The 23,136-nt window shown below is 48.8% G+C and overlaps 1 protein-coding gene across 1 annotated transcript in view; it reads right to left on the reverse strand.

Annotated features, from left to right (window-relative positions):
* Window positions 1–1,304: 1,304 nt before the first annotated feature.
* The window catches only part of ITM2A (integral membrane protein 2A), a 153,539-nt gene continuing 131,707 nt past the window's right edge, over window positions 1,305–23,136 (reverse strand). The window contains exon 6 of the mRNA XM_069612906.1: window positions 1,305–2,991. Coding sequence (XP_069469007.1) covers window positions 2,903–2,991 — 89 coding nt within the window. The 3' untranslated portion in view covers window positions 1,305–2,902. The remainder of the gene's footprint in view (window positions 2,992–23,136) is intronic.

Consider the following 23,136-nt stretch of genomic DNA (forward strand, 5'->3'; position numbering starts at 1 on the left):
CCTCAAAATCTTATCTGGAGCACTGACTAGTAAATATCTGTGCAAATGTATGGGTAATCTTTTTAAATATCAAACTGTTTATAATGCATTGCTAAAAATTAATGCACACATGGGACACCTTTTCAAAGTGGATATGCATTAGTATTATGTCCTGGGCAAGACATTTTTCAATGTGCACTAAAAAAATGCAATTTCAAAATGTATGGCTTAGCTTGTTAAAGCAGACGGCACATCACACATTCAAAGCAGGCCTTGCTGCCCAAAGAAAAGGCTTCTTCAGCAGCTCATAACAGGTACTGTAGTTCAGCCCTGGAAAACAGCCACACTTTTTCCTCAGACCCAAAGACATCCTGTCTGACCAGGACAAATCACATTTCAGGAGCAGGTGTGAACCAAAAGCTCTTCCCCAAACCAAGATGATGCTTTTTCTTGGGATTAGCCTGTGAAGGAGTAGGCCATGATAGGGGAGGCCCTCCCTCCCAAACTATTTACACATCTGAGACTGGTCGTCAGATTTTTATCCCTTAGGTCTGTAGTGATCAGAGCTGCCTGGCAGATTGAGGTTTGTCTAAAACCTTTTGACATGCTAGTCCATCAATCTTGCATCTATGGACAGTACCCATTTCTCAATAGTTATCAGTAACACTACTGCCTTGAACTACTTCCACACGCTTACAAAAGATTTAAATCTTACAGACCAATGAATGTAGGTCATAAATGTGATAAAGGTAAAAACCTCAAATGCTGTCAAATAAGACTCAAAGAATATTTCGATTTCTAGAAAGTTGTACTGAAAAAAGTTCCTAAGAGCCACAAGCAAATAAGTGAAGCGAAATGCCCATGTAGAGCATAACTGTTTGAAAAACAAGCAGTAGGTTGCTATTAATTGATTTTCTTTTCGTCATGAAAATAAATTTGCATTGTTTCCACTGTGCATGGATTTTAAAGAAAACTGAAAATTAAACTAAGTGTGCTTAACATTGAAAAAGATTGGTTTCCCCCTAAAAGTGTTCCAAAATGCTGTTCAGATATTCAGCCATTTACATTGAACAAATTATCACATGAACAGGAGCATCTATTCAGAGACCGGCAAGTTTGAGCTCAATCTAGGGTTAAAAGCTTTTTGTCAAAAGAAACAGTTTGAAGCCACTATCCAATTGCAAATAAAGCAACATGGCAATCTGACTGCACTCAGCAATTTTAAGAAGTTCTCAATAGGCATGGCTAGACCACAAAAGTTTCATGTTTGAGCATCCAACACATGTTTGAAATGCGATGTACTGTGCTAAGAGGACAAACAGCAATTTCAGATTAACGTTTATTTAAGTTTAGAAGTTTGATACAAAGATTCCCAGTCTAATAGACTAACAATTAAAAACACATAATTGCAGCATTTCACAGAAGCTTGAGCAAAAACAGTTGAAACTGCGTAAATGCAGTTTAAAAAAGCAATTTTTTAAAAAAGGCTTCAATTAACCTGTCCTAATAGATTGCATTATGTTCAATTAGGTTTGAAACAGGGCAGCAACACATTTACTATTGGCAAAACAGTCTGAAAAAGACAATTGCAAAGCTCAACTGCTGCAATAAGTGAAATTAACATTTGGGATCAACACCGACCCATTTGTGAAATCAGAATTGTGCTCCATGGTTTAAAAATAGTCTACATGTCTCTTAAGTTATTACAATGGCATTTTAAACTATATATTTCAAGACAATATGCATTTCCCTCAACCCACCCATACCCATGTGCTTTTTTATATGCAACATTGCATCTACAGGACAATGCTTGCCAATGTGTGACTTTACGCTAACTTCTTACAATGACTTATTATGCCATATGTTTTACATGCTTTTAATAGCCCATTATCAGGGTCTCAATTTTACACAAGAAGTTACCATTAGTAACCAGACTCCATGGACCGTCAATGGCTATGGCTAAGCATTACAGGCACATGTAAAGCTTTGTTTAAATTGGCTAGTTCTACTATAGTTACCAAATGTTATATTTCTATTTCATAAGTCTCTACTTAAAATAATTTCTGTAAACTAAAAACAGATGAGGTTTAGGACTCTACAAAGACAACGCAAATAGAAGCACTTTACAGAAAATGCTGAAAGCTTTAGCAATACCAAACTTAAGGAAAAGGTTAGCAGAAAGTTTCTAAATAAACACGTTAATACAGTAGTTGCACAGAAAGCCAATATAAGCAAATCAATCTCAACTTGGTTAATAGAAATGGAGTGGGTCATGCTTTGAAAATGGAGCAAGTACTTAAACTGTTGAAATTAAACACGTCCAATTTCTACTCTAAAAAGTACCTTCTAAACTGCATGTGCAATGGGCAAAATGCTCGTGCAACACTTGTACAAAGAACTAGAGCGATTTTGAATTATAAAGACACCGGGTAAGATCTTCATGAGTATACTTTCAACAAGCCCCCAACGAGAGATACAAAGGACTCATTGAAAACTAGTTATAAATGTATCAATTCTTTCATGTGTGGAAAAGAGGGGTGGGGGCTAGGGGGAAGTGGGTGGATTAACTTTGAATCCCTCTCTTCAAGCAAATTAACTACAATATCGATATTAGCACAAAAATCAGATTGACCAGTTTTGCTTGCATCTGTACACAGCAGTGTTCAGCCTTTGCATCATCCAAGGCAGGTACACAAAAGAGGAATTCAAAGGCCATGTATACCTGAAAGGGTCAGGTATTTTTTGGGGGGGGGGGGGGGGGGATCTGATAAACACCGGCCTTACAAAAGCTTTTATGGTGAAAAAAACGAAATCAAAACAGAATGGATAAGGCTTCTGATTATCATTGCACATTTTTTTATTCAGAAGTCAACCATGAATGACTTCTTCGCGAATGTGTGATTTTGAAACTCGACAGCGCCGTTCAACCTTCACAGAAGCGGGTGTTAATAACAAATTCACTTGCAAAATGCGTAATGGAGTGGCAATTCTCAGCTGATCGCTTCTGCAAACCTGAATGAAGAAACAAATGCAACATGCAATCAGACATTGAACTATTGAATTCAAATGGTCAAAAACACTTTAGAAAAGCTTTATAATTTTGAACTATGCATTATAAACTGGACTTTCATAGAAAAATTGCTTAATTTTATTTATATTCTAGTAGTGTGGTGTTCTTGGTTAGATTCAAATAAAACAAGTTACTTACCCTAGTAATGTTTCGACTGCATGTTCCTCCCATGTATTCCTCATCTTTGATATTCGATATCCAGCTTCTGCAAAAAAGAATTCGGCAGAGGGCGCTGTGTGTCAATGCAGTTGACTATGTCCCTCGAGGGCGCTCCATCTCCAGGATTTCATCCATGAGAAATATATGGGATACATTACTCACCGTAATTGTATTTCTGAGGCTTGCATCTGCATGCTGTGCATAGGCAGACATCTTGTGGAAGCTGCAGAGTATTACAGTTTCCAAAATGGGACGTCGACAGGGCGTGCCAGTAATTCTATCCCTAGTGTGACGTCCACAGTACCCATGGTCCTTCACGCGTCGCGGTCCCTCAGATTGTTATTTTTCTGACATGAGGGAGCATGAAGTGTAGCGAGAGTACAGTTGTATCCAAGCAGATCGGTTATCAGATAAGCATCCATGCGCCTCCTCTCCGAGGGGAGGTAGGGTGGGTGCATGTGAATCTAAGCAGATACAAGCATCAGAAATACGATTACGGTGAGTAATGTATCCCTTCTGAGGCTTGTGGAATCTGCTTAGATCACATGCTGTGCATAGATTAGCGAGCAGTGTTGGAAGAAGGTGGTGGATGTGAGAAGGTTCATGGGCGAACAGATGTCTTAGAACCCCTTATCCCACCTGTGTATCTGTCTAGGAAGGAGTGTCAATGCAGTAACGCTGAGTGAAAGTGTGTATGGCGCTCCATGTAGCTGCTTTGCTAATGAAGTCTAGAGGGAATTTGGCAATGAGTCACAGTGGCTCCTGTGCTCCTTGTTGAGTGAGCTCTAGGCGTGAAAGGCAGCGTTTTGATTGATAATGAATAGCACAATTGTATACATCGGACTATCCATCTGGATACAACATTTTTGGAAATGCCGTCTCCTTCTCTGCCTGCTGCTATGGAGACATTTGGTCTATTTTTCTTAGCGGTCTGGTCTTGTTTACATAGTAAAGGACCACCCTAGGACTCACATCTAGTGTGTGGCGTTTTACCTCAGCTGAGCTCGTGGGGTTCTGGAAGAAAGCCGGTAGCTCAATAGACTGGTTTATGTGAAATTCAGAGATGAATTTAGGTGAGAACATAGGGCGAGTATGTAAAACCAGCTTGTCTTTATGTATGATAAAGGATCCTGCAATGACAAAGCCTGTATTTCACCAACTATTCTTATGGAAGTAATAGCCACTAAGAAGGCAGTCTTGTAAATCAGGTGTTTAAGACTTTGTGCATAGGCTCGAAAGGGGGTCCCATGAGCTTCATTGAGATCCCAACTTGGTGGCGGGTATGAAATGGGAGGATGGAGTCTCCCTCCATAAAAATCTTGATTACGGGCACCTTCCACCATGAGACCTTATTGTGGGAGGTGGTTTATGCTGACAAGGCCGCCAGATGGACCTTTAAAGCATTGAATACCAACCTCGAGTCTAGCAAGTGGAGCAAATAATTTAGAATGTGGGATGGAGAACATTAAGGGGTTAATTTGTTTAGACTGGCACCAAATTACATATCTTCACCACTTTTCGAAATAAGTGCCTAGAGGTTTTTGGGCTTCTTTCAGGATATCCATACACCTCTGTGGCAGGTTAAGATGTCTGAACTCAGACTTCAGGAGCCATGCAGCCAAGTTCAGTGAGTGAGGTTGCGAGTGCACGGTTAATCCCCGTGCTGAGTGAGCAGATTGGTCAGGCACGGGAGCTTGATGGATCGCACATCGCCAGTTGCGCACATGTGGATAAGAAGGAGGTCTCGCCCACATAGGAGCAACTCGGCAGAGCGTCACTTTCCTTGCAGATCTTGTTCACCCTCATGAGAGGCGTCAAGGGTGGGGTTGTGAGGGGGTAGGCAAATTTCACTGTCCAATTCATCCATAGAGCAGTCCCCTTGGAGCCTGGCTGGGGCAACCTGGACGCAAAGTCTGGGCATTGACTTTGCTTGTAGCGAAAAAGTCTATTGTGGGAAAACCCCATTGAGTGAAGAGGTGCTCTACGACCCCTGCATGTAGAACCCATTTGTGCTTTTCTGGTAGGGGATCTCTGCTCAGTGAATCTGCCAGAGAGTTTAGTTCCCCTGGAACGTGCTGTGACGATGGGAATAATTTCCGTTTGCATGCCATTTGTTGCACAAGCCTGGACAGATTTGGAGAAGGGAAATGTTACCAACCTGTAACTGTTCTACAGCATGGGTCTGACATGTTTTCACATGCTCATGAATATTCCACCTTGTCAGGCTGGGACTCCTCATTAAAGAAAAAAAAACAAAAAAACCACAAACAGTTTTACTTCTGAACTGGTTGTTAGGAGAAATACAGTTAGGAAGTGACACTGATTTTTTCTTTACCAAGGATTCCCAGCCTGACGACAGGGAATATTCTTAAGCATGTGAATCCATGCCAGACCCCATGATGGAGAAACTTTGTAGCCTTCCTAAAACCTTATATACTATGAAAGATGGAACAAGTTACTTCCCTGCAACTGTTCTCCTGCATGGGTCTGGCATGGATTCACATGCTTATGAATATTCCCCGTCGTCTGTCTTTCTCCTAACAACCAATCACTGGTCTATGGGTCATACTTTCCCCAGCCAATGACTGTCCTCTACCTAAGCCCCTCCTCTGGCAGCCATCTTCCGATTTGGTAGCACGTAACGTGGCAGTAGAACCAAGAGAAGAGCCGCAGAGGGGTAGGTGGGAGGGTTTGCATGTGAATCCATGCCAGACCCATGGTGGAGAACAACAGTTACAAGTAACTTGTTCCTTCTCCAGCATGGGGTTTGGCATGGATTCACATGCTCATGAATAAAGAAAACAGCAGTACACATGCACAACCACGGGAGGTGGCAAGGCTCAATATTAAGCATCTCAACATTAAGCATCTCTTACCTCCTCACCACGGTCACCTTCAAACGAACACGTGGCGCGGCACTGCTTGGCCGACTGAACTCCTCCCTGGAATCCCCGTCGACGCAGTATAATCTCATGAAGGTGTGAGTCGACCTCCACGTAGCAGCCCTGTAGATGTCCAGCAGGGGCATACCAGATAGGAACACGGTAGTAGCAGAGATCGCTCTGGTTGAATGGGCTTGGACGGCCAGGCAACGGTCGGTTTGCCAACCGGTGACAATGGGTGATTCAGCTGAAGAGCCACCTGGAAATGGAAGCCTTGGAGAGGGCCTTCCCATGGTTCACAGGGCCAAAGTTGCAACGTCTTCCGCAAACTTGTGCAGTCCACACAGAACTTCAGTGCTCTAGCCACATCCAGCGAGTGCAAAGTCCTCTCAGCCGGCGACTAAGGCGTCGGGAAGAATACAGGTAACACCAAGGGCTAGTTTAGATGAGTCCGACGGCATCTTGTGCATGAAGGAGGGGTGTGTCCGTAGCGCTACCCTCATCTCGTGAAACGTCAAGTCGTCGTGCAGAGGTGATGCCACAAGAAACGCTGTTTTCCACAACAAGAATTTCAGTGGCGTCGAATGCATAGGCTCGAACGGTGGACCCATGAGCCTAGTCAGCACCACATTGAGCTCCCACGCCGGGGCCTTCCTTGACCAGGCGGTGTGACCATAATGACGACCATCCCGGAGTTCTGGTGTAGCGAGAAATAGCCGCCAGATGAACCTTGATGGAAGTATGAGCCAGCCCTGCTTTGGCTAGCGACAGCAAATACGGCAGCACCTGCGGAGCCGTAATCCGTAGAGGGTCAATCTGTGCACGGCACCAGAAGTCAAACCTCTTCCACTTATGTCCATAGCATTTCAGTGTAGACAAAGCCCTGGCAAGCACCACCTTGCAGTCCGCCGGGATATCGTATCCTCCCAACTCTAGCGCTGCAGGAGCCAGGCCTGCAAGTTCAGCGACTCTGGGTTGTGGTGCAGGATCGCGCATCCTTTTCTGGAGAGACGATCTGCGGCCACAGGAAGCTTGACTGGAGGGGACGCTGACAAGTTTAGAAGGTCTGGATACCATATCGGTCTCAGCCACGCTGGTGCGACGAGGATCATCCTGCACCGGGACCGTCTGAGTTGATGGACTAGTCGAAGAAGCAATGGAGGAAACACATACAGGAACAGGCCGTCCCAGGGGGAATAAGAACGCGTCCCCCATGCTCCCCGGCCGAGGAAACCTGCTGGTAAATCTCCGGCAATTGGTCGTCGCAAAGAGATCGAGCTGGGGATTGCCCCATCGTCTGAACAGAAGATCCACTTGGTCCTGCTGAAGCTCCCACTCATGACAAGTGCGCCGCTCCCTGCTGAGGGAGTCGGCGACGGTGTTCTTCACTCCTGCCAGAACAAACGGGAGGAGGAACATCCCCTGGGCAACGGCCCAGTGCCATAGGTCCTGCGCTTCTCTAGAGAGCGCCAGGGATCTGGTGCCCCCTCCTTGCGAATGTAGACCATCGTGGTGATGTCCGTGAAAACCTGTACCACCTTGTCTTCGAGGGACGGCAGGATTGACTTTAGGGCCCAAAACCCTGCTCACTGCTCCAGTAAATTGACATGCAACGACTTCTCCGGCAATCACAGGCCTCTTGCATGGAGGCTTCCGGTATGCGCGCCCCATCCTTCCAGGGAGGCATCTGTTGTGACCGTCTCCTGATGAGGTGGGGTCTGGAAGTCTGCGCCCGCCAACAGATGCAGACTCCGCACCACCGTATTGCTTGACAGAAACGCTCGAGAGTGATCTTATCCTTGAAGCTTCCCGATACCTGAATCCAACGGGCGTCAAGGAACTCTTGCAGTTGGCGCATTCATAGCCTGCCAGCCGAATGAAGTATATGCATGACGACATGCCGAGAAGGGACTTGATGGACCTCACCCTTGCAATCTTCAGGGTCAACAGCCGTTGTACCTTGCCCAGGATGGCCGCCATCGCCAACAGAGATGCCAGGCAAGACAGTGTTGAGCTGAGACCCCAGAAACAGTGCGTCTTGCGATGGCACCTATCTGCATAGTTCACAGAGAACCCCAGCTCTGTTAGCAGCTGGACGGTTTTCGCCATGTGTGCGTCGGCGATCTCCCTAGATTTCGCTTGGATGAGCCAGTCATCCAGGTAGGGGTAAACGTGGATTCCTCAGACGCAGCGCCGCTGCCACTGGCACCAGGCACTTAGTGAAAACCCTTAGCGCCGACTTCAATCTGAAGGGAAAGGCCATGAACTGGTAATGTTGCCTTTGGACCACGAAGCGCAGAAACTTGCAGTGCCCCTTGTGAATGGGGATGTGAAAGTAGGCACCCTCAAGTCCAGCGACAACAGGAAGTCCCCTTCTTCCAGCTTTCCTAGCACGTGCTGAAGGGTGACCATCCAAAACTTCTTGGATCTGATGTACTTGTTCAGACGGCGAAGGTCTAGGATGGGCCTCCAACCACCTGTCTTCTTGACGAGAAAGTACAGAGTACACTCTGAGCCCCGGAGCCTCTTTGGAACAAGCTCTATCGCACCCTTCTTCAGCACGGCCCGCACCTCCAGCAAAATCTGAGGGACGTAGCTTTCCTGCCTGGCCACTGGTGGTATGCGAGGACACTTTCGTTGGAATTCCAGGGTGTGTCCGTGGGCCAGAGCGTCTAGCACCCAATGGTCAGTGGAGATGGACTTCCACACGCTGACGAAGTACGCCAGCCAGCATCTCACCGGGGTGCGCAGGTGGGGGCCAGACGCCACGGCCGGTTCAATCTTGTTTCGCCGTGGAGGCGCCGCCTTGGGGACCTTGACGGCAGGGACTACTTCCAGTCTTGCTGCGGCCCTTGTAGGCCTCCTGGGTCGAAGAGCGGGACGGTTGACGGTAGGACAAAGAACTTCTACCGAAGCCTTTGAAGGAAGCTTGGGGTTACACCAGGAATTCCAAAAGAACGGCTGTCGCTGCTGAAGCATGCCCTTGGCACAAGCCGTCTTGTGTCCGCCTTGATGACCTGAACAGACTCGTCCACCGTTTTGCCAAACAAATTGTCCCAGTCAAAGGGCACGTCCAATACCCTCAACTGCACATCCTGGCGAAAGTTAGTAGCCCTACCAACGAAGGCAAACGCTGTTGCCCATTTGGCAGAACCCCGTGTCGGCAATGTCCGTGGCCATTGATGGCATGGTCAGATGCCACCTCGCGCTCCTGCAGGATCTCCAACGCTTCCACTCTCTTGTCATCAGGAATGAAGTCCAGGAGGGGAGCGATTTTAAACCAGAGCTCCCTGTCGCAGCATGCTGCAAGGGCATTGGCCGCCTTGATGGTTGTCGCCAATGTGATGACTCGTTACGCTCACCTGGTCTCTGTGGAGGCATTAGGGCACGGTTGCAGCCCTCCCAGGAGTTAGATCACCCCTTCAGGTCTCTCCCCCTGCGGACAAGCTGTGGGCTGCGACAATTGATGGAACTGCTCCTGCGTGGATATGAGAAAACGTGAGTGCGCCGATTGGTGACTGTTGTACCTCCCAAACCCTTCTATCCAAGGTGCGATTTCTGTGGGCACGTACCAGCCCATAAGGCTCACCTGGTAAGTATGGCTGATGAGCTCTCTGTCCTGCTACTTCTGGCAGGGGCGCTTGTTGATGGGATCTAGTTCCCTCCCTGATCCCTGGTAAGTAATAGGGCAGTCCAGCTGTGACTATGCTTATCCTGGTTGGTGGCAAGTGTCTCTCAATCTCTTGTCTTTTTCCCTTCCTGTTTTCTGTCTTGGTATTATTGCTCTCAATGATTTTGTTAATTCCTGAAAAACGTTCTCCCTTCGGCTTCCTTCCAAATAGATGGAAATGTGGCGCAAAAGCAGCTGTGGAGGAGAGAAACACAGCCAGGATGAAGGTGGATGAAACCGCAATCCCCGACAGCAGGCGAGTGATGGTTTAAGGGAAAGCGCGAGGTTTGGTGGTGGCGCAACCTTAAACTTAATGTCTGTTAAGTGTTTAACCTTACCTTTCGTTTTTATTTGCAGGTTTTGAGGCTGCATAGCTGATCGTGGGCACACCTACTAGGCTTGGCTTGTCTGCCACACCCAGCCGCTTCTAATGAGTCAGCAGGTGCCAGGCAATCCAATAGAAGTAGCCCCATCCAAGAGTGCATGTGGGGCTGCTTTAAAGATGAAAGTTCCAATGTTAAATACACGGTGCACCCAAAATGAGGTCCATAATAAAAAGGTATTTTTGACCAAAATGTCTCGTTTATTGTTCTTTATGAGCCTGGCGCCTTTGTCCATCCAGGCCCCCTGTATGTGTGACCCTCTAAGGTCTGCGTCCTTGGCCCGATGACCATGACACTCGTCGTCCCATGACGTCCAACTTCTTCCCCTTGCTGTCCGGGAGGGGTTTGGAGGTTGTTGACGCAGAAGAGCCAGAAGATTTCTTCCTCGCTGCCGCCGGACCACCGAATCCAGGGAAGGATGGGACCTCAAACACTTCGGTGCAGTGTCCAGCACCCTGTACTTTTGTACCGGTCTCTCTTCGCCAGGGCTGAGGACGGGTTCTTCATAAGGGACAGCCCCTCCTCCCAAATGTCATCCAACAGAGGGATCGGAACACGGTCTTCCTCTTTGCCTCGCGGCATTGGTACAGGAAACCCTCCTTTTCCTTGGGGGTCAGTTGAAACAGGTCTGAGGCCCTAGAGATCATGGTATGGAAAAAGCCCATCTCGACGGGCGGCGAGGCTCTGGCCAGCGGAGACGTGAGGTCTCCTGACCCATTGTCATCATTGCCAGTCGACACTGTGTCCGGGTCTGTATCCTCCCTCGGTGGAGGGGAGGGACAAGGCAGTGGAGGGTAAACTATCCTCTTCTTGGAAGGGGGTGCGCCTGTTTGCCCCATTGTCGTGGGATCTTCTGGTGCCGTGGGATCTTCTGGTGCCACAAGATCTTCCGTCGGCGCAAGGGGCATCCTTGTCTGAATCTCCGAACACAAGGTGTGGAGTGTCTGGAGAATGTCCACCAAAATGTCTCCTGGGGGTTGAGGTGGTTGCTGAGGTGGCAGGCGTGGGAGCAACGGAGGCCGCCGTGTAGGGTTCTCCAACTCCTCCATGGCCTGCTCCTCCTAGTCGGTCTCGTCGCCACTCTAGACGTCTCCCTCTTCAGGATCCTTCCCGTAGGACTTGGCCTCGAACTTCTTGTCCAAAATGGTCCGGAGAGTAGAAAGCTCCTCGGAGGAGATGATGGTGCCCTGCAGGACTACCGTGTGTCCTCCCCACCCCCCTTCTCTGCGACCAGGGGAGACTGTTTCGGGGAGATGATTGGCATGCCTTCTCCAGTGTCTTCTCTATGGGTTGAAAAGACCATTACATCCTGGTAGGCAGGGACACTTGTCTTGGGGGCTGCACCCTGCTAACCCGCATCCGCGGCCTTGGCTAGGAAAACCACCACGACTTCAATAGAAGGCTTCGCCAGGTGAATCTGGGCCTGCACGACCTTGGTCGAGCTAGAGGCCTTCTCCTTGGGGAGAGGGACTTGGGGGGGCCTGGGGGTCAGCGCCCCGCTCCCCCATGGCCTTCTCCAGAAGCTTACTCGGGTGGTCCGACTGGCTCTTTGCCGAACCAGAGCATTGGCTCATGGTTGAAGGTGCTGGGAACACTGAGCTCGCCCGGGCTGCCGGGGAACCAGTCGCAACGGCACTACCAGTGCCCGTGGACACGCGGTGCTTAGCCTTATGTTGGCCCCCGTCTCCGCAGCACCCTCAAAGGTCTTAGAAGACCGCTCAGTTTTCTTTTTGTGGCTGGTGGAGGCATGCTGCCGGGACTCACCCGTAGCAGGGGGCCTTGGCCTGGAGCGACTCGGTGAGATGCCTGTGCCAATCCTTCTGTGCGGGAGACCATCTCCTTGCAAAATGCAGTCTTCCTCCATGTGCTGCCTCAGAGGGTTTAGTAGCTACTTATGGATCAGGTGAAACCTTTTTGGTATGCCAATTCTCAGCCTCTCATACTCCCTCCCCCAGACATATCTATGGACCTTCATCCGAGTCATCTCTTCCTAGGTGTAATCTACTTTTAATCTGCCCCTTCCCAGGATGGGGTATTTTTTATTCGCTTCTTCTCCAGAATAGGGATTGTACCCTTTACTCAGAAAATAGCATGAACCTTTGGCTCCCCAATAGACTTCAGTCATCTGCATTTTGAACAGGGTTGGGAGAAAAAATAAAAGCCATAAATGGTCTAAGCTTTCTGCGGACTCGACCCATACCCCATTCAATTTTAGTGGCCTACCATCAAAGTCTTATAATCCTGAGACACTATTTTGGCCTGTTAAACAAGTCTTTCCCACTCAGAAAAAACAAGGGGTTTATCACTCTTCTGAGGAACTAACATTATCTACTTAAAACATTTTAAAGGTGGATTTAAAGTTAATACTTCATAGTGCGACTTCTGTGCACACCACTTGCTTTTGAGAATCGGAATTGTGTATTAAGTGTGCTACAGTTAACTTCACAATAAAGATTAAAACGGCATATGTAGACAGTAAGTCATCGAACACTTTCACGATTTCTCACCAAAGAGTGATTGCTGCAATCCGTTACTGCTGGTTGCCATAGGGAAGAGCAAAATCTACCCAATATAACCTTATTTTCAGTCTGGGAGCAATGCAGTTGCCTTGCAGTTCTCTCTACATTTACCATTTTACGAAACCTGCAATGTCGCAACTGTGAGTAATATTTAATAGAGATCCCGTCACTGCCAAACACAGACTATTAAAACCAAGTAGGTTATGTTATTTGGCATTTATATACCGCCTTATATATCATTAGTATATGATATTTTATTTATATCGCGCCCATACACAGGTGTTTCAGAGCGCGACCAGGCAAAGGGAGGGGAGGGGGTGGGGGGGCAGTAGAGAAAGCAAAAGCAAACGATCTTACTAGGCCCAGTGACATTGAGAACGTGCAAGTGCATGGGAAAGGGGGAAAGTGCAACAGAAAAGGGAGGGGGGGCAAAGAAGTGCAAGGCATAGGATAAATTATAAGTTAGTGAATAAATAAGGTGATAAGAGCAGTAATTAGTGCAGCCAGTGAAGGGTGCAGTGCAGGGCAAGTCAGATAGAGTAGCATCTGATAAAACAGGAGAGGAGTGGGGGGGAACCTGTGAGGGTACAGATAATAGGCCCCAGTGCAGGGGTGGCCAGGAGACAGTGCCGGAGGATATCCGGGAGGGCAGGTAACTGAGCCAAGGGGGCCCTGTTGGCAGGTGAGGCAGTGCTGCAGGGGAGGAGAGTGGCAAAGGCAGATGCGAAGAGGAAGGTCTTAAGGAGCTTCTGGAATCGTAGATTGTTTTCCTCCAGTTTCAGGGTGGCAGAGAGGCCGTTCCAAAGGGAGGCTCCGGCCGAGGACAGATCTGCCCCCCTGCAAGTTTCTTAGAAAAGCTGCTGACCCTGAGGGAGTTTGAAGTAGAGGAGCGAAGGGCTCGAGAAGGGAGGTATTTACGTAGGATAGTTGAAGGTATTTTGGACCCAGGCCGCAGAAAGCCTTGTGGACAACACAAAGGGTTTTAAATTTAATCCCTGCATCCACTGGATGCCAATGGAGGGATTTCGGTGCTGGAGAGATCCGATCCCAGGGCTTGAGGCCAAGGACAAGTCTCGCAGTTCTGGATTAGCTGTAGAGGGCGGAAGGTGGAGGCAGGTAGCTTTAGAAAGAGGCTGTTACAGTAGTCCAGCTTAGAGAGAATCAGAGCTTGGGAGACAGTGAGCTTCTGTGGGAATGAGAGGAAGGGAAAGGTACCTCTGAGCAGGTGTAGTAAGAAGTTAGATTTTTGAGACTTCAGAGATGTGCGAGTAGAAGGAAAGTGTGGAATCAAAGATGACCCAGAGGTTCTTTGCTTCGCGGGTAGGTGCAGGAGGGCCGAGGGTGGCAGGCAAGAGAGTAAGGGGGAAGGAAGGAGAGGGTGTGCCGATGAGGAGGATCTCAGTTTTATTAGCATTTAAACAGAGATGGATGGCGGCACACCAATTTTGAATGGCGATTAGACAGTCAGAGATGAGGGAGGGAGGGAGAGGAGGTGGCAGAGGGAAGCCTGAAAATGAGGTGTCTGTTGTCAGCATAGCATTGGAAGTTGGAGCAGAAGATGGAAATGCAGTAGGCAAGGGTTGCGAAGTATTGATTGAAAAGCCAGGGCGAGAGATTAGACTCCTGAGGAACACCACAGGTAGAAAGGGAGATAGAGGAAAGGAAGGACCCAAGTTGTACCTGGGAAGGTCGATCAGAGGGAAAGGAGGTAAGCCAAGCCAGAACCTGATCAGTGATGCCAAGGTTGTCACAGAGACGATTGAGCAGGATGGTGTGGTTGACCGAATCGAAAGCGGAGGAGAGATAAAGTAGGATAAGGACAGAGGGAATGCTAGAGTCAAGGTTGGAGAGCAGATCTTCACGGATGTTCAGGAGAGCAGTTTCCGTACTTCTGGAATCTCTGAAGCCAGATTGGTGGTCATGGAGTGAGCAGACAGTCAGAATGAAGGTTGAGATGAGAGATTGCAAGCTTTTCCAGGAGCTTACCCAGAAAGGGGGTGATGGAAATGGGGCGATAGTTAGCGGGACAGGAGGGATCAGCTGAGGGTTTGAGTAGAGGATGCACAATGGAGTGTTTCAGGGGGAGGGGAAAGAACCAGAGGCGAAGGAGAGGTTGCAGAAGTCTGCAAGGGCAGGTGCAAGGGTGTCAATGCGGTCCTTAATGGTTTGAGGAACAGGGATGAACCTGTTTTGATGAGGCTTTCATAGATCAGACTTGTCTGGCAACCTCATCAGGGGAGAAAAGAGGAAAGGCGGAGAAAGAGGGCGGAGGGGAATCTGAGGGATGATCAGCAGGCAGGGAGGGAAGGGAGAAGGAGAGGAGGAGAGTGTGAACAGGATGTCTAGTTTTGCAGATAAAGTGTGAGGCAAGGTCATTTCAAAGGGCATGAGAAGCGAGAGGAGAGGTGGATATTGCGGCAGGGGTGGCCAGCTCCTTGCAGATTTTAAAAAGTTTGGCCGAGTTGTTGGAAGCTGCAGAAACATGGCCTTGAAAATGAGCTCGCTTCGTACAGAGGCGATATTGCCTTTGGAACAGGCGACAGGCCAGTTTGTCAGGGGATGAGCAAGAGGCTGTTCCAGAGGGAGGCCCCAGCCAAAGCAAGAGATCTACCACCAGCTCGTTGCTTCGAGGAGCGACTGACCCTGAGGGAATTGGAGGCAGATGAGCGAAGAGCTCGAGAAGGAAGGTATTTAGGAAGTGAGAGTTGAAGGTATTGAGGCCCCAGAAGGCCTTATGGACGATGCAGAGGGTTTTGAACTTAATCCGCGCAGCCAGTGGGACCCAGTGCAGATTTCAGTCCTGGAGAGGTACGATCCCTGGGCTTGAGGCCAAGGACAAGACTCGCAGTTCTGTTCTGGATAAGTTGCAATGGGCGGAGAGTAGAAACAGGTAGATTTAGAAATAGGCTGTTGCAATAGTCCAGCATGGCGTGAACCAGAGCTCTGGAGATAGTTAGCTTCTGGGGGAAGGAGAGGAAAGGAAGAATACCTCGGAGGAGGTGTAGCTTGTAGTGTGACTTCTTAGAGACGTCAGAGATGTGAGGAGAGAAGGAGAGTGTAAAGTCGAAGACGACCGAGATTTTTAGCCTTGCAGGTGGGAGCAGCAAGGGGGCCAAGAGGCCGGCCTGAGAGATACAGGAAAGGAGGGAGTGGGTGTGCCGATGAGGAGAAGCTCAGTCTTACTGGCATTAAGGCAGAGGTCATTGGCGGTGCACCACTCCTGGATAGCAGACAGACAGTCGGAGATGAGGGAAGTAGAGGGGGAGGCGGCCGAGGGTAGCCTGAAGATGAGATGAGTGATCTGCGTAGCACTGAAAGTTGGGGCAGAGAGCAGCTATGCGGTGGGCCAAGAGTGCCAGGTATTGGTTGAAAAGCCAGGGAGAGGGGTTAGACCCCTGGGGGACAACACAAGTAGAGAAAATGATAGAGAAAGGACCCAAGTTGAACCTGGGAGGGTCGGTCGGAGAGGAAGTCAGCCACGCCAGAGCCTGACCAGTGATACCCAGGTTAACACGGAGACGATTGAGCAGGATGGCATGGTTGACAGCGTCAAAGGCAGAAGAGAGATCAAGCAAGATTAGGACAGAGGGGGTGTTGGAGTCAAGGTTGGAGAGCAGGTCTTCACGGATGTTCAGGAGAGCAGTTTGCGTGCTTCTGGCAGCTATGAAGCCAGACTGATGGTCATGAAGACAGCCAACAGATTCAGTGTGGAGATTAAGCTGGGAGATGGCCAGTTTCTCCAGGAGCTTGCCCAGGAAGGGAGTGGAGATGGGGCGATAGCCGGGCAGGAGGGGTCAGCAGAGGGTTTCTTTAGAAGGGGGTGCACAAGGGAGTGCTTCAGGGCAGATGGGAAGACTCCAGTGGCAAAGGAGTGATTGCAGAAATCAGCAAGGGCAGGAGCCAGGGAGTCAATGTGGTCCTTTATAGTTTGAGGAACAGGGGTGAACCTGTTTTGACAAGACTTTCATGGATCAAACTTGTCTAGAAACCTCATCAGCGGAGAACAGGGGAAAGGCAGAGGAGGGTGGAGAGGAGGATGCAGAAAGGCTAGAGGAAGAGCAGGGGAGAGGGGGAGGGAGGGCATAGGAGGAGAGCGAGGACAGGATGTCCTGCGTTTTAGAGATGAAATGAGAAGCCAGTGCCGTGCAGATGGCCTGGGAAGGGACAGGAGAGGTAGAGACTGCGGCAGGATTGGCCAGTTCCTTGCAGATTTTAAAGAGTTCAGCCGAGTTGTTTAATGTAAAGGTATTTGTACCGCACACTGTCACCAACGGAATTGGTCCCCATGCGGATCTGTAAACGATAAAGGTGGGATGGGTTAGTAAGGTGAAGAAGGGAGTACGATAGTGAGAGGGGTGGTGTTCTGTTGGCAGCATCAACTCGGTATACACCGGGTGCTGAGCTTTGGTACGGGTATCGGATCGGAGTCAGTCCGCGTGTGCTGTTCCGGCTTATGTGTTGTTGCAGTGTTGTGAAGTGCGTGTGGCTTGTTGTGTGAGAGATAGTTGTGTGAGTTTTTTGAGTGAGATAAGTATGCAGAGTTTGAGCTTATATTGGTTAGTGGGTTACCTGACCTTTACCATGCTAACATTCACAGCTCTGTCCGAGTGTGGCACTTGTCGGCCTCCACATTCCCATCCAGACGCGGCGCAGGCCAACGCCCAGGGCTCCATCCAGGCGTGGTCATGCCAACACTCACTCCCACCCAGATGCGGCGCAGGTCAGTGTCCAGAGACCCGTCCAGTTGTGGGCATGATAACATTCACAACTCCATCCGAGCGCCACTCAGGCCGCCATTCACAACTCTAGGTGTGGCACATGTTAGCATTCATGTTTCTTCTAAGTGCGGGCATGTTATCCTTCAATCGATCCTATCCAGATGCGACGCAGGCCAACGTCTATCTAGATTAGTCTGTCGGTCTGGGTCTGTTCGTCCGGTACGTACCAGTGGGGGAGTCAATTGGGCTTTTGTGTGGGTCTAGGTATGTGGTCAGTCTCTGCAGCCTTCCTTTGTGGCTATTTTCCATGATGTCTTATGCTGTCGAGTGGTTGGTTCTTTGGTTTGAGTGTTTGTCCATTTTGAGGGTGGTCGAGGTTGGAGTTATTTCCATCATCATTTCATGTCTGGGCATTCTAGTGCGTTTGTTGTGGTTATGCCTTGAAGAGCCATGATTTGAGGAGTTTCCTGAATGCTAGGTGGTTTGTTGTATTCTGTATATTCTTAGGTAGGCATTCCAGGTTTTGGGTGCCTGGTAAGAAAAAGACGATCCTCCGAGTTTTTTTCTGTTGTAGGGTTTTGGTTCCAGGCGCATGTCGGTGCTTGATCTTAGTGTTCTTGTCGGTTGGTGTAGGCGTAGTTTGTCGCTTAGGAATTCTGTGCCTTGTTTGTGTATTGCTCTGTGCGTGATGCACATGACCTTGAACTTTATTCGCCGTTTCAGTGGTAGCCAGTGTAGTATTTTTAGCGCGGGTGTGATGTGTTCTCTTCTGGGTAACTTGAGGAGGAGTCTGGCTGCTGCATTTTGTATGCGTTGCAGTTTTTTTTTTAAGTCGTTCGGGTATGCCCAAGTATAGGCTATTGGCATAGTCCACTCTGGACATGATCAGAGCGATGGAAAGCGTTTTGTTGGCGAATGACAGGAGCGGTAGGATCCTTTTTGCTGCTCGCAGAAGGAAGAAACATTTCCTGATTACCGAGTTTACTTGTGGCTCGAGAGTGAGGTTGTTATCCATGAGGACCCCTTGGTTTTTTTTTTTTTTTTTTTACAGTCGTGATGGTCTGGTGTGCTGCCGAGCTCTTGGCCAGGGGATGTAGTTGATGGCTCCTCCCTTTTTTGAAACAATCATTATCTCGGTTTTGCCTGGGTTGATTTTGAGATGGTTGAGGTTCATCCAGTTGAATATGTCACAGAGGCAGTTCTCTAGTGTGGTGTTTTCTTCTCAGGTGTCTTGTATGTTGAAGATTATTTGAGTATCGTCGGCGTAGTTGTAGCATGTGAGGCCGTGTTTTTTTGATGAGTTTGATTAATAGGTACATGTAGATGTTGAATAGAAGCGGGGAGAAGGATGATCCTTGTGGTAATCCGCACGTGAAGACTCTGGGTTTGGATTTACAAGGTTTCATCCATATTGTTTCTGTTCTGTTTGTTAGGAAGGATTTGATCCATAGTAGGGCAGTGTCCGTTATCCCTAGTCCTTCTAATCTCTATGAGGATGGCGTGGTTGACCGTGTCGAAGGCTGCAGACAGATCAAGGAGAATCAAGGCGGTGCTGTTGTCTGAGTCTGCGTTTGTTTTTAGGTCGTCCCATATTGAGAGGAGAGCCGATTCTTTTCCTCTCATAGGTCTGAAGCCAACTTGTGCCCGGTCTAGTAGGCAGTGCTCTTCTATGAATTCTTGGGTTATCTGGTAGACGTACGTTTCTAGTAGTTTAGCTATGTAGGGTATGTTGGAGATGGGTCTGTAGTTAGATAAGTCTTCTACGTTTCCTGTTGTGTCTTTGAGTAGTGGTTTGATGTAAGCCTATTTGAAGGCCTGCGGTACTTTACCTGTTAAGATTGAGAGGTTGAGGAGGTTCCTGTGGTATTCCATGGGGGTTCCTTGTTTGAGAATTGTTTTGTATATGTCCAGGGGCAAGGGTCTTCTGGAGAGCCCGATTTGTTGCTTTGGTTTACGTGTTTGAAGAAAGCCTCGACTGATATTTCTGGGAAGTTTGGTAGCTTGTTTGCGTGTTCCTAGTCTGCGTTGGTGGGGTTTGAGCTGTGAATGCTTGGTCTGTTTTGTATGGTGTGTTGGATAGATGTTATTTTGTTTTTGAAGTGGTCTCCGAAGGTCCTCGCAAAGTTTCGTCGATGGAATTGGCGTGTTGTAGGCCGGTGGTTTTTTTTATTTAATTTATGATTTTGAATAGTTCTTTGAGCGTTTGGTGCTCTGAAGATTCAGTTGTCGTAGTATTTCCTCTTTGCTTTTTGTATTTCTTTTTTTATATGCGTGGATCTGTTGTAGGTATTTCAATTTGTTTGCAGTGTTGTTCCTCCATCCAGATTCTAGTTTTCGGTTTTTCCTTTTCATGGCGTTGAGTAGTGGGGTGAACCATTTTGCTGTAGTTTTCTTGTGTGATGGGGTGAAGGGCTTTTATTTGGCGATGTCGTCAAGGGTTGTTGCGATCCAGGTATGAAGGAGGGCAACTTTTGTCTCGGTCTGCTTCTTCCATGGTTGATGCTTGTGGTTTGCTGAGTTCTAGGAGCTTGGTTAGATTGGAGTTTATGGTTCTCCAATTTCTTTTCATCATGATGGGTTGCTTTTCTTGTTGCTTTTTTGTCGGAGCGGCCGTTGTGATTATGAACGGAATAATGAGGTGGTCATGAGATCCTTGTTGGCGAAGATTGCGTCAAGTGTGTGCCCTGCTGAGTGGGTTGCTCCCTTGACTAGTTGTAGGGTCATGGCCGCTAGTTGGGCGGTTAAGGATTTGTGTGGTTGTTGTTTCTTCGTCGAACCAGATGTTGAAATCTCCGAGGATGATCAGGCGATTGTAGTTGATGGCTAGGGTAGTGGTTGCTTCCGTAAAATCGTCTACGAAAGTCGCATCGTAGGTTGACGGTCTGTATATCAGTACGAATTTCAGGTTGGTTTTGGGGTTTACTGAAAGTCGTAGTATTAAGAATTCGCATTTATCGATGTTTAGTGGATCTTCCATTTTGATGGCCAGTTGTTCCTTGTGGATGATCGCTAGTCCCACCCCTCTTTTGGATTTTCTGTTTGGATGCATTTGAAGTCTTCAGGCAGGCAGTTGAGGGTGATCTTGTAGTTGTCGTCTAGCCATGTTTCGGTTACAAATAGGATGTCAATCCCTCCTTCTGACAGGAGGTCGTATATTTCCGTTGAGTGTTTGGACATTGACCTTGCTTTTATTAGATTACAGTGGATTCTCTGGGTGAGGTTTTGTTTTGGGGTGATTTGTTCGGGTTTGTAATTGTTGGTTTGTGGAGTTTCCGCATTCATGTCGGTAAGATGAAGAACGGCGACAGCTGCTTCTTCATTGAAGCGGTCTAGTAAGTTAATAACAGGGCTGATTAGTCTTGGTGTTTCTGCTGTGATGCTACTCGGATGAAGATCAGTGGTGGTTTCTTCATTGGGTCCGGTTGTTCCGTCGGGGGTGGCGTTGCTGGTTGTTGGTACTTCGCCGTATTGTGCGGGATGTAGTGGAAGTCGATGTTGCCCCTCTGTTCTTGTATTGTAAGGGGTAATGGGGTCGGAGCCCTCCCACTCTTGTTGAGCGCCCCCTTCTTTTTCCTGCATGTATCAGGAAATTGTTTGCATGTTTCAAGGTTTCTGTGTTGGTGTGTCGGTGTAACGTGGTTGTTGCGAGGTAAGGTGTGAGGTATAAGGATTTTTCTCTTGTGGATTTTATTTCGGTTGTGGTTGTTTTAGGCTTGTTTTCTTCCAATGGGGCTGTTTCTTGTGGGTTCTGTCGGTGTTGTGTGATCGCGTCTCTTGTTGCATGGTCTTGTTCTTTCTCGGCGTCCTTTTCTGCTACGGGCCATTTTCCAGTTTAGGTGCAGGCATGTTATGGTAGTTGGTCCTTTGCTGTGCGTTCGCAGTGACCTCGGTTTTCCTTCTCTCGATACGCTGGGGTGTTCCCTGGCTCAGTGTTGTTTTCTGTCGGAGGGTAGGGTATGTTTCCTAAGGGCGCACTGTCGGCAGGGGGTGGGGGGGTGAGTGGGACGGGGGTTTGCTGGTATGGGATTTAGTTGGGTTAGGTAGTGGTGGGATTCCGGGATTGGTAGAGAATTGAACTAAGCGCAGTTAGATTATTTGAGAGATCTGTATATTGGGTGGGGGTCCTATCGGTGCAATCTAAACATCGCACAGTGCTGTTCGGAGACAAGGCCCCTGCTAAGTTTGAGAGATCTGCACAGTGGGAGAGACGCCCACCAGCGTAATCTAAGCGCCACCCAGTGCAGTTGAGACGATGCCCCCGCTAAACCGGAGAGACCCGCGCAGTGGGGGAGAGGCCTGTCAGTGCAATCTAAACATCCTACACTGCAGTTTGGGGAGAGAGCCCCTGCTAAATTTGAGAGACCAGTTAAGTGGGAGAGAGGCCCATCAGTGCAACCTAGACATCACACAATGCAATTAGGAGGCAGAACCCCTGCTAAGTTTGAGATACCTGTATAGTAGGAGAGAGGCCCTTCAGTGCAATTCTGCCGAAGAGACGTGGGCTTGGATAGGAGCTCTCTTCTTGGTTATGACAGAAAGCCGGTATTGCCTCTGGAGCAGGCGGCAGGCCCGTTTGTCAGAGGATGTACATGAAGCACACCATTTCCTCTCGCCCACCCTGCACTTGTGTTTTAGGGTGACATGGTCAGAATCGTACCAGGAGTTCTTGGCTTTGGGCTTCAGGCGGATTCTCATGACAGGGGCAAGGATATCAAGACTATTAGATATAGCAGAGTGGAGCGTGGAGAGGGCTGTGTCAGTGTGAGAGTCAGCCCAAGGGGGGTTTGTGGGGGGGGAGAGAAGGTGGCGGCGAAAGCCTCAGCTGACACGCGCTTCATGGGTCGGATGACCGAGAAGGTGGGTGGCAGTGATGGAGGTGGCTTGGCCTGAGGAGTAGGGAGTCTTAGGTTGGAGGAGAGGAGACAGTGATCACTCCAGGAGATAGGAGTGGAGAGGGAAACAGAGGGGAAGGTCTGAGGAGAGCAGGGCATCCAGTGTGTGCCCTGCAGAGCGAGTCGGGCCAGAGGGGAGAATAGTGAGTGAGAGTCGCAGAGGTCACGAAAGAGTACAGAGGGGGGACAGGAGGCATCCAGGTGGATGTTGAAGTCCCCAAGAAGGAGGAGTTGAGTGGTTGAGGCCAGGAGTGAGGAGGAGAGGTCCGCCCACTAAGAAAGGAAGGAGATCTGGCCAGGGGGCCGATAGATAGTAGCCATAGTAAGGGAATGGCTAGGGGAGAGAGAGAGCCTGCAGACGAGGCATTCAAAAGAGGAGTAGGCCTGCGTAGGAATGACAGGCAGGAATCCACTCATGGAAGATCAGGGCTACACCCCCACCAGAGCGGTTGGACCTGGGTGCAGAGAGGATCTTGTAGCCGTCAGGTAGTAGCGCATCAAAGCTAGTGATCGAGCTGGCCGTGAACCATGTCTCAGTGAGACGGAGGACATCAAGGTCAAGTTCAAGAAGGCGGCAGATATCAGAGGAGTGTGACAGCAGAGCGAGAGTTAAGAGTGGCAATATGGAAAAGGTTGCCATCCTTGAAGAATTTCCGGGGAGGGGTACCGGTCAGAGGTGCGCCCTTCGGAGGTGTAGAAGGAGCCCGAGAGGGGGTAGAGAGGGAAGGAGAAGGCAAGGTATCCGAGGAGGAGGCAGAAGGGAGTGGTGAGGTAATCACAGAGGGGAGAGAGGTGACAGGAGGAGAAGAAGGGAAGTTGATGAGGCGCGGGAGGCGTCTGCCAAAAGAGGTGAAGGTGGCCTGA

Source organism: Ambystoma mexicanum, chromosome 5p (genome assembly GCF_040938575.1).
Source record: "Ambystoma mexicanum isolate Mex_15411 chromosome 5p, UKY_AmexF1_1, whole genome shotgun sequence".
NCBI classification, from domain to species: domain Eukaryota; kingdom Metazoa; phylum Chordata; class Amphibia; order Caudata; family Ambystomatidae; genus Ambystoma; species Ambystoma mexicanum.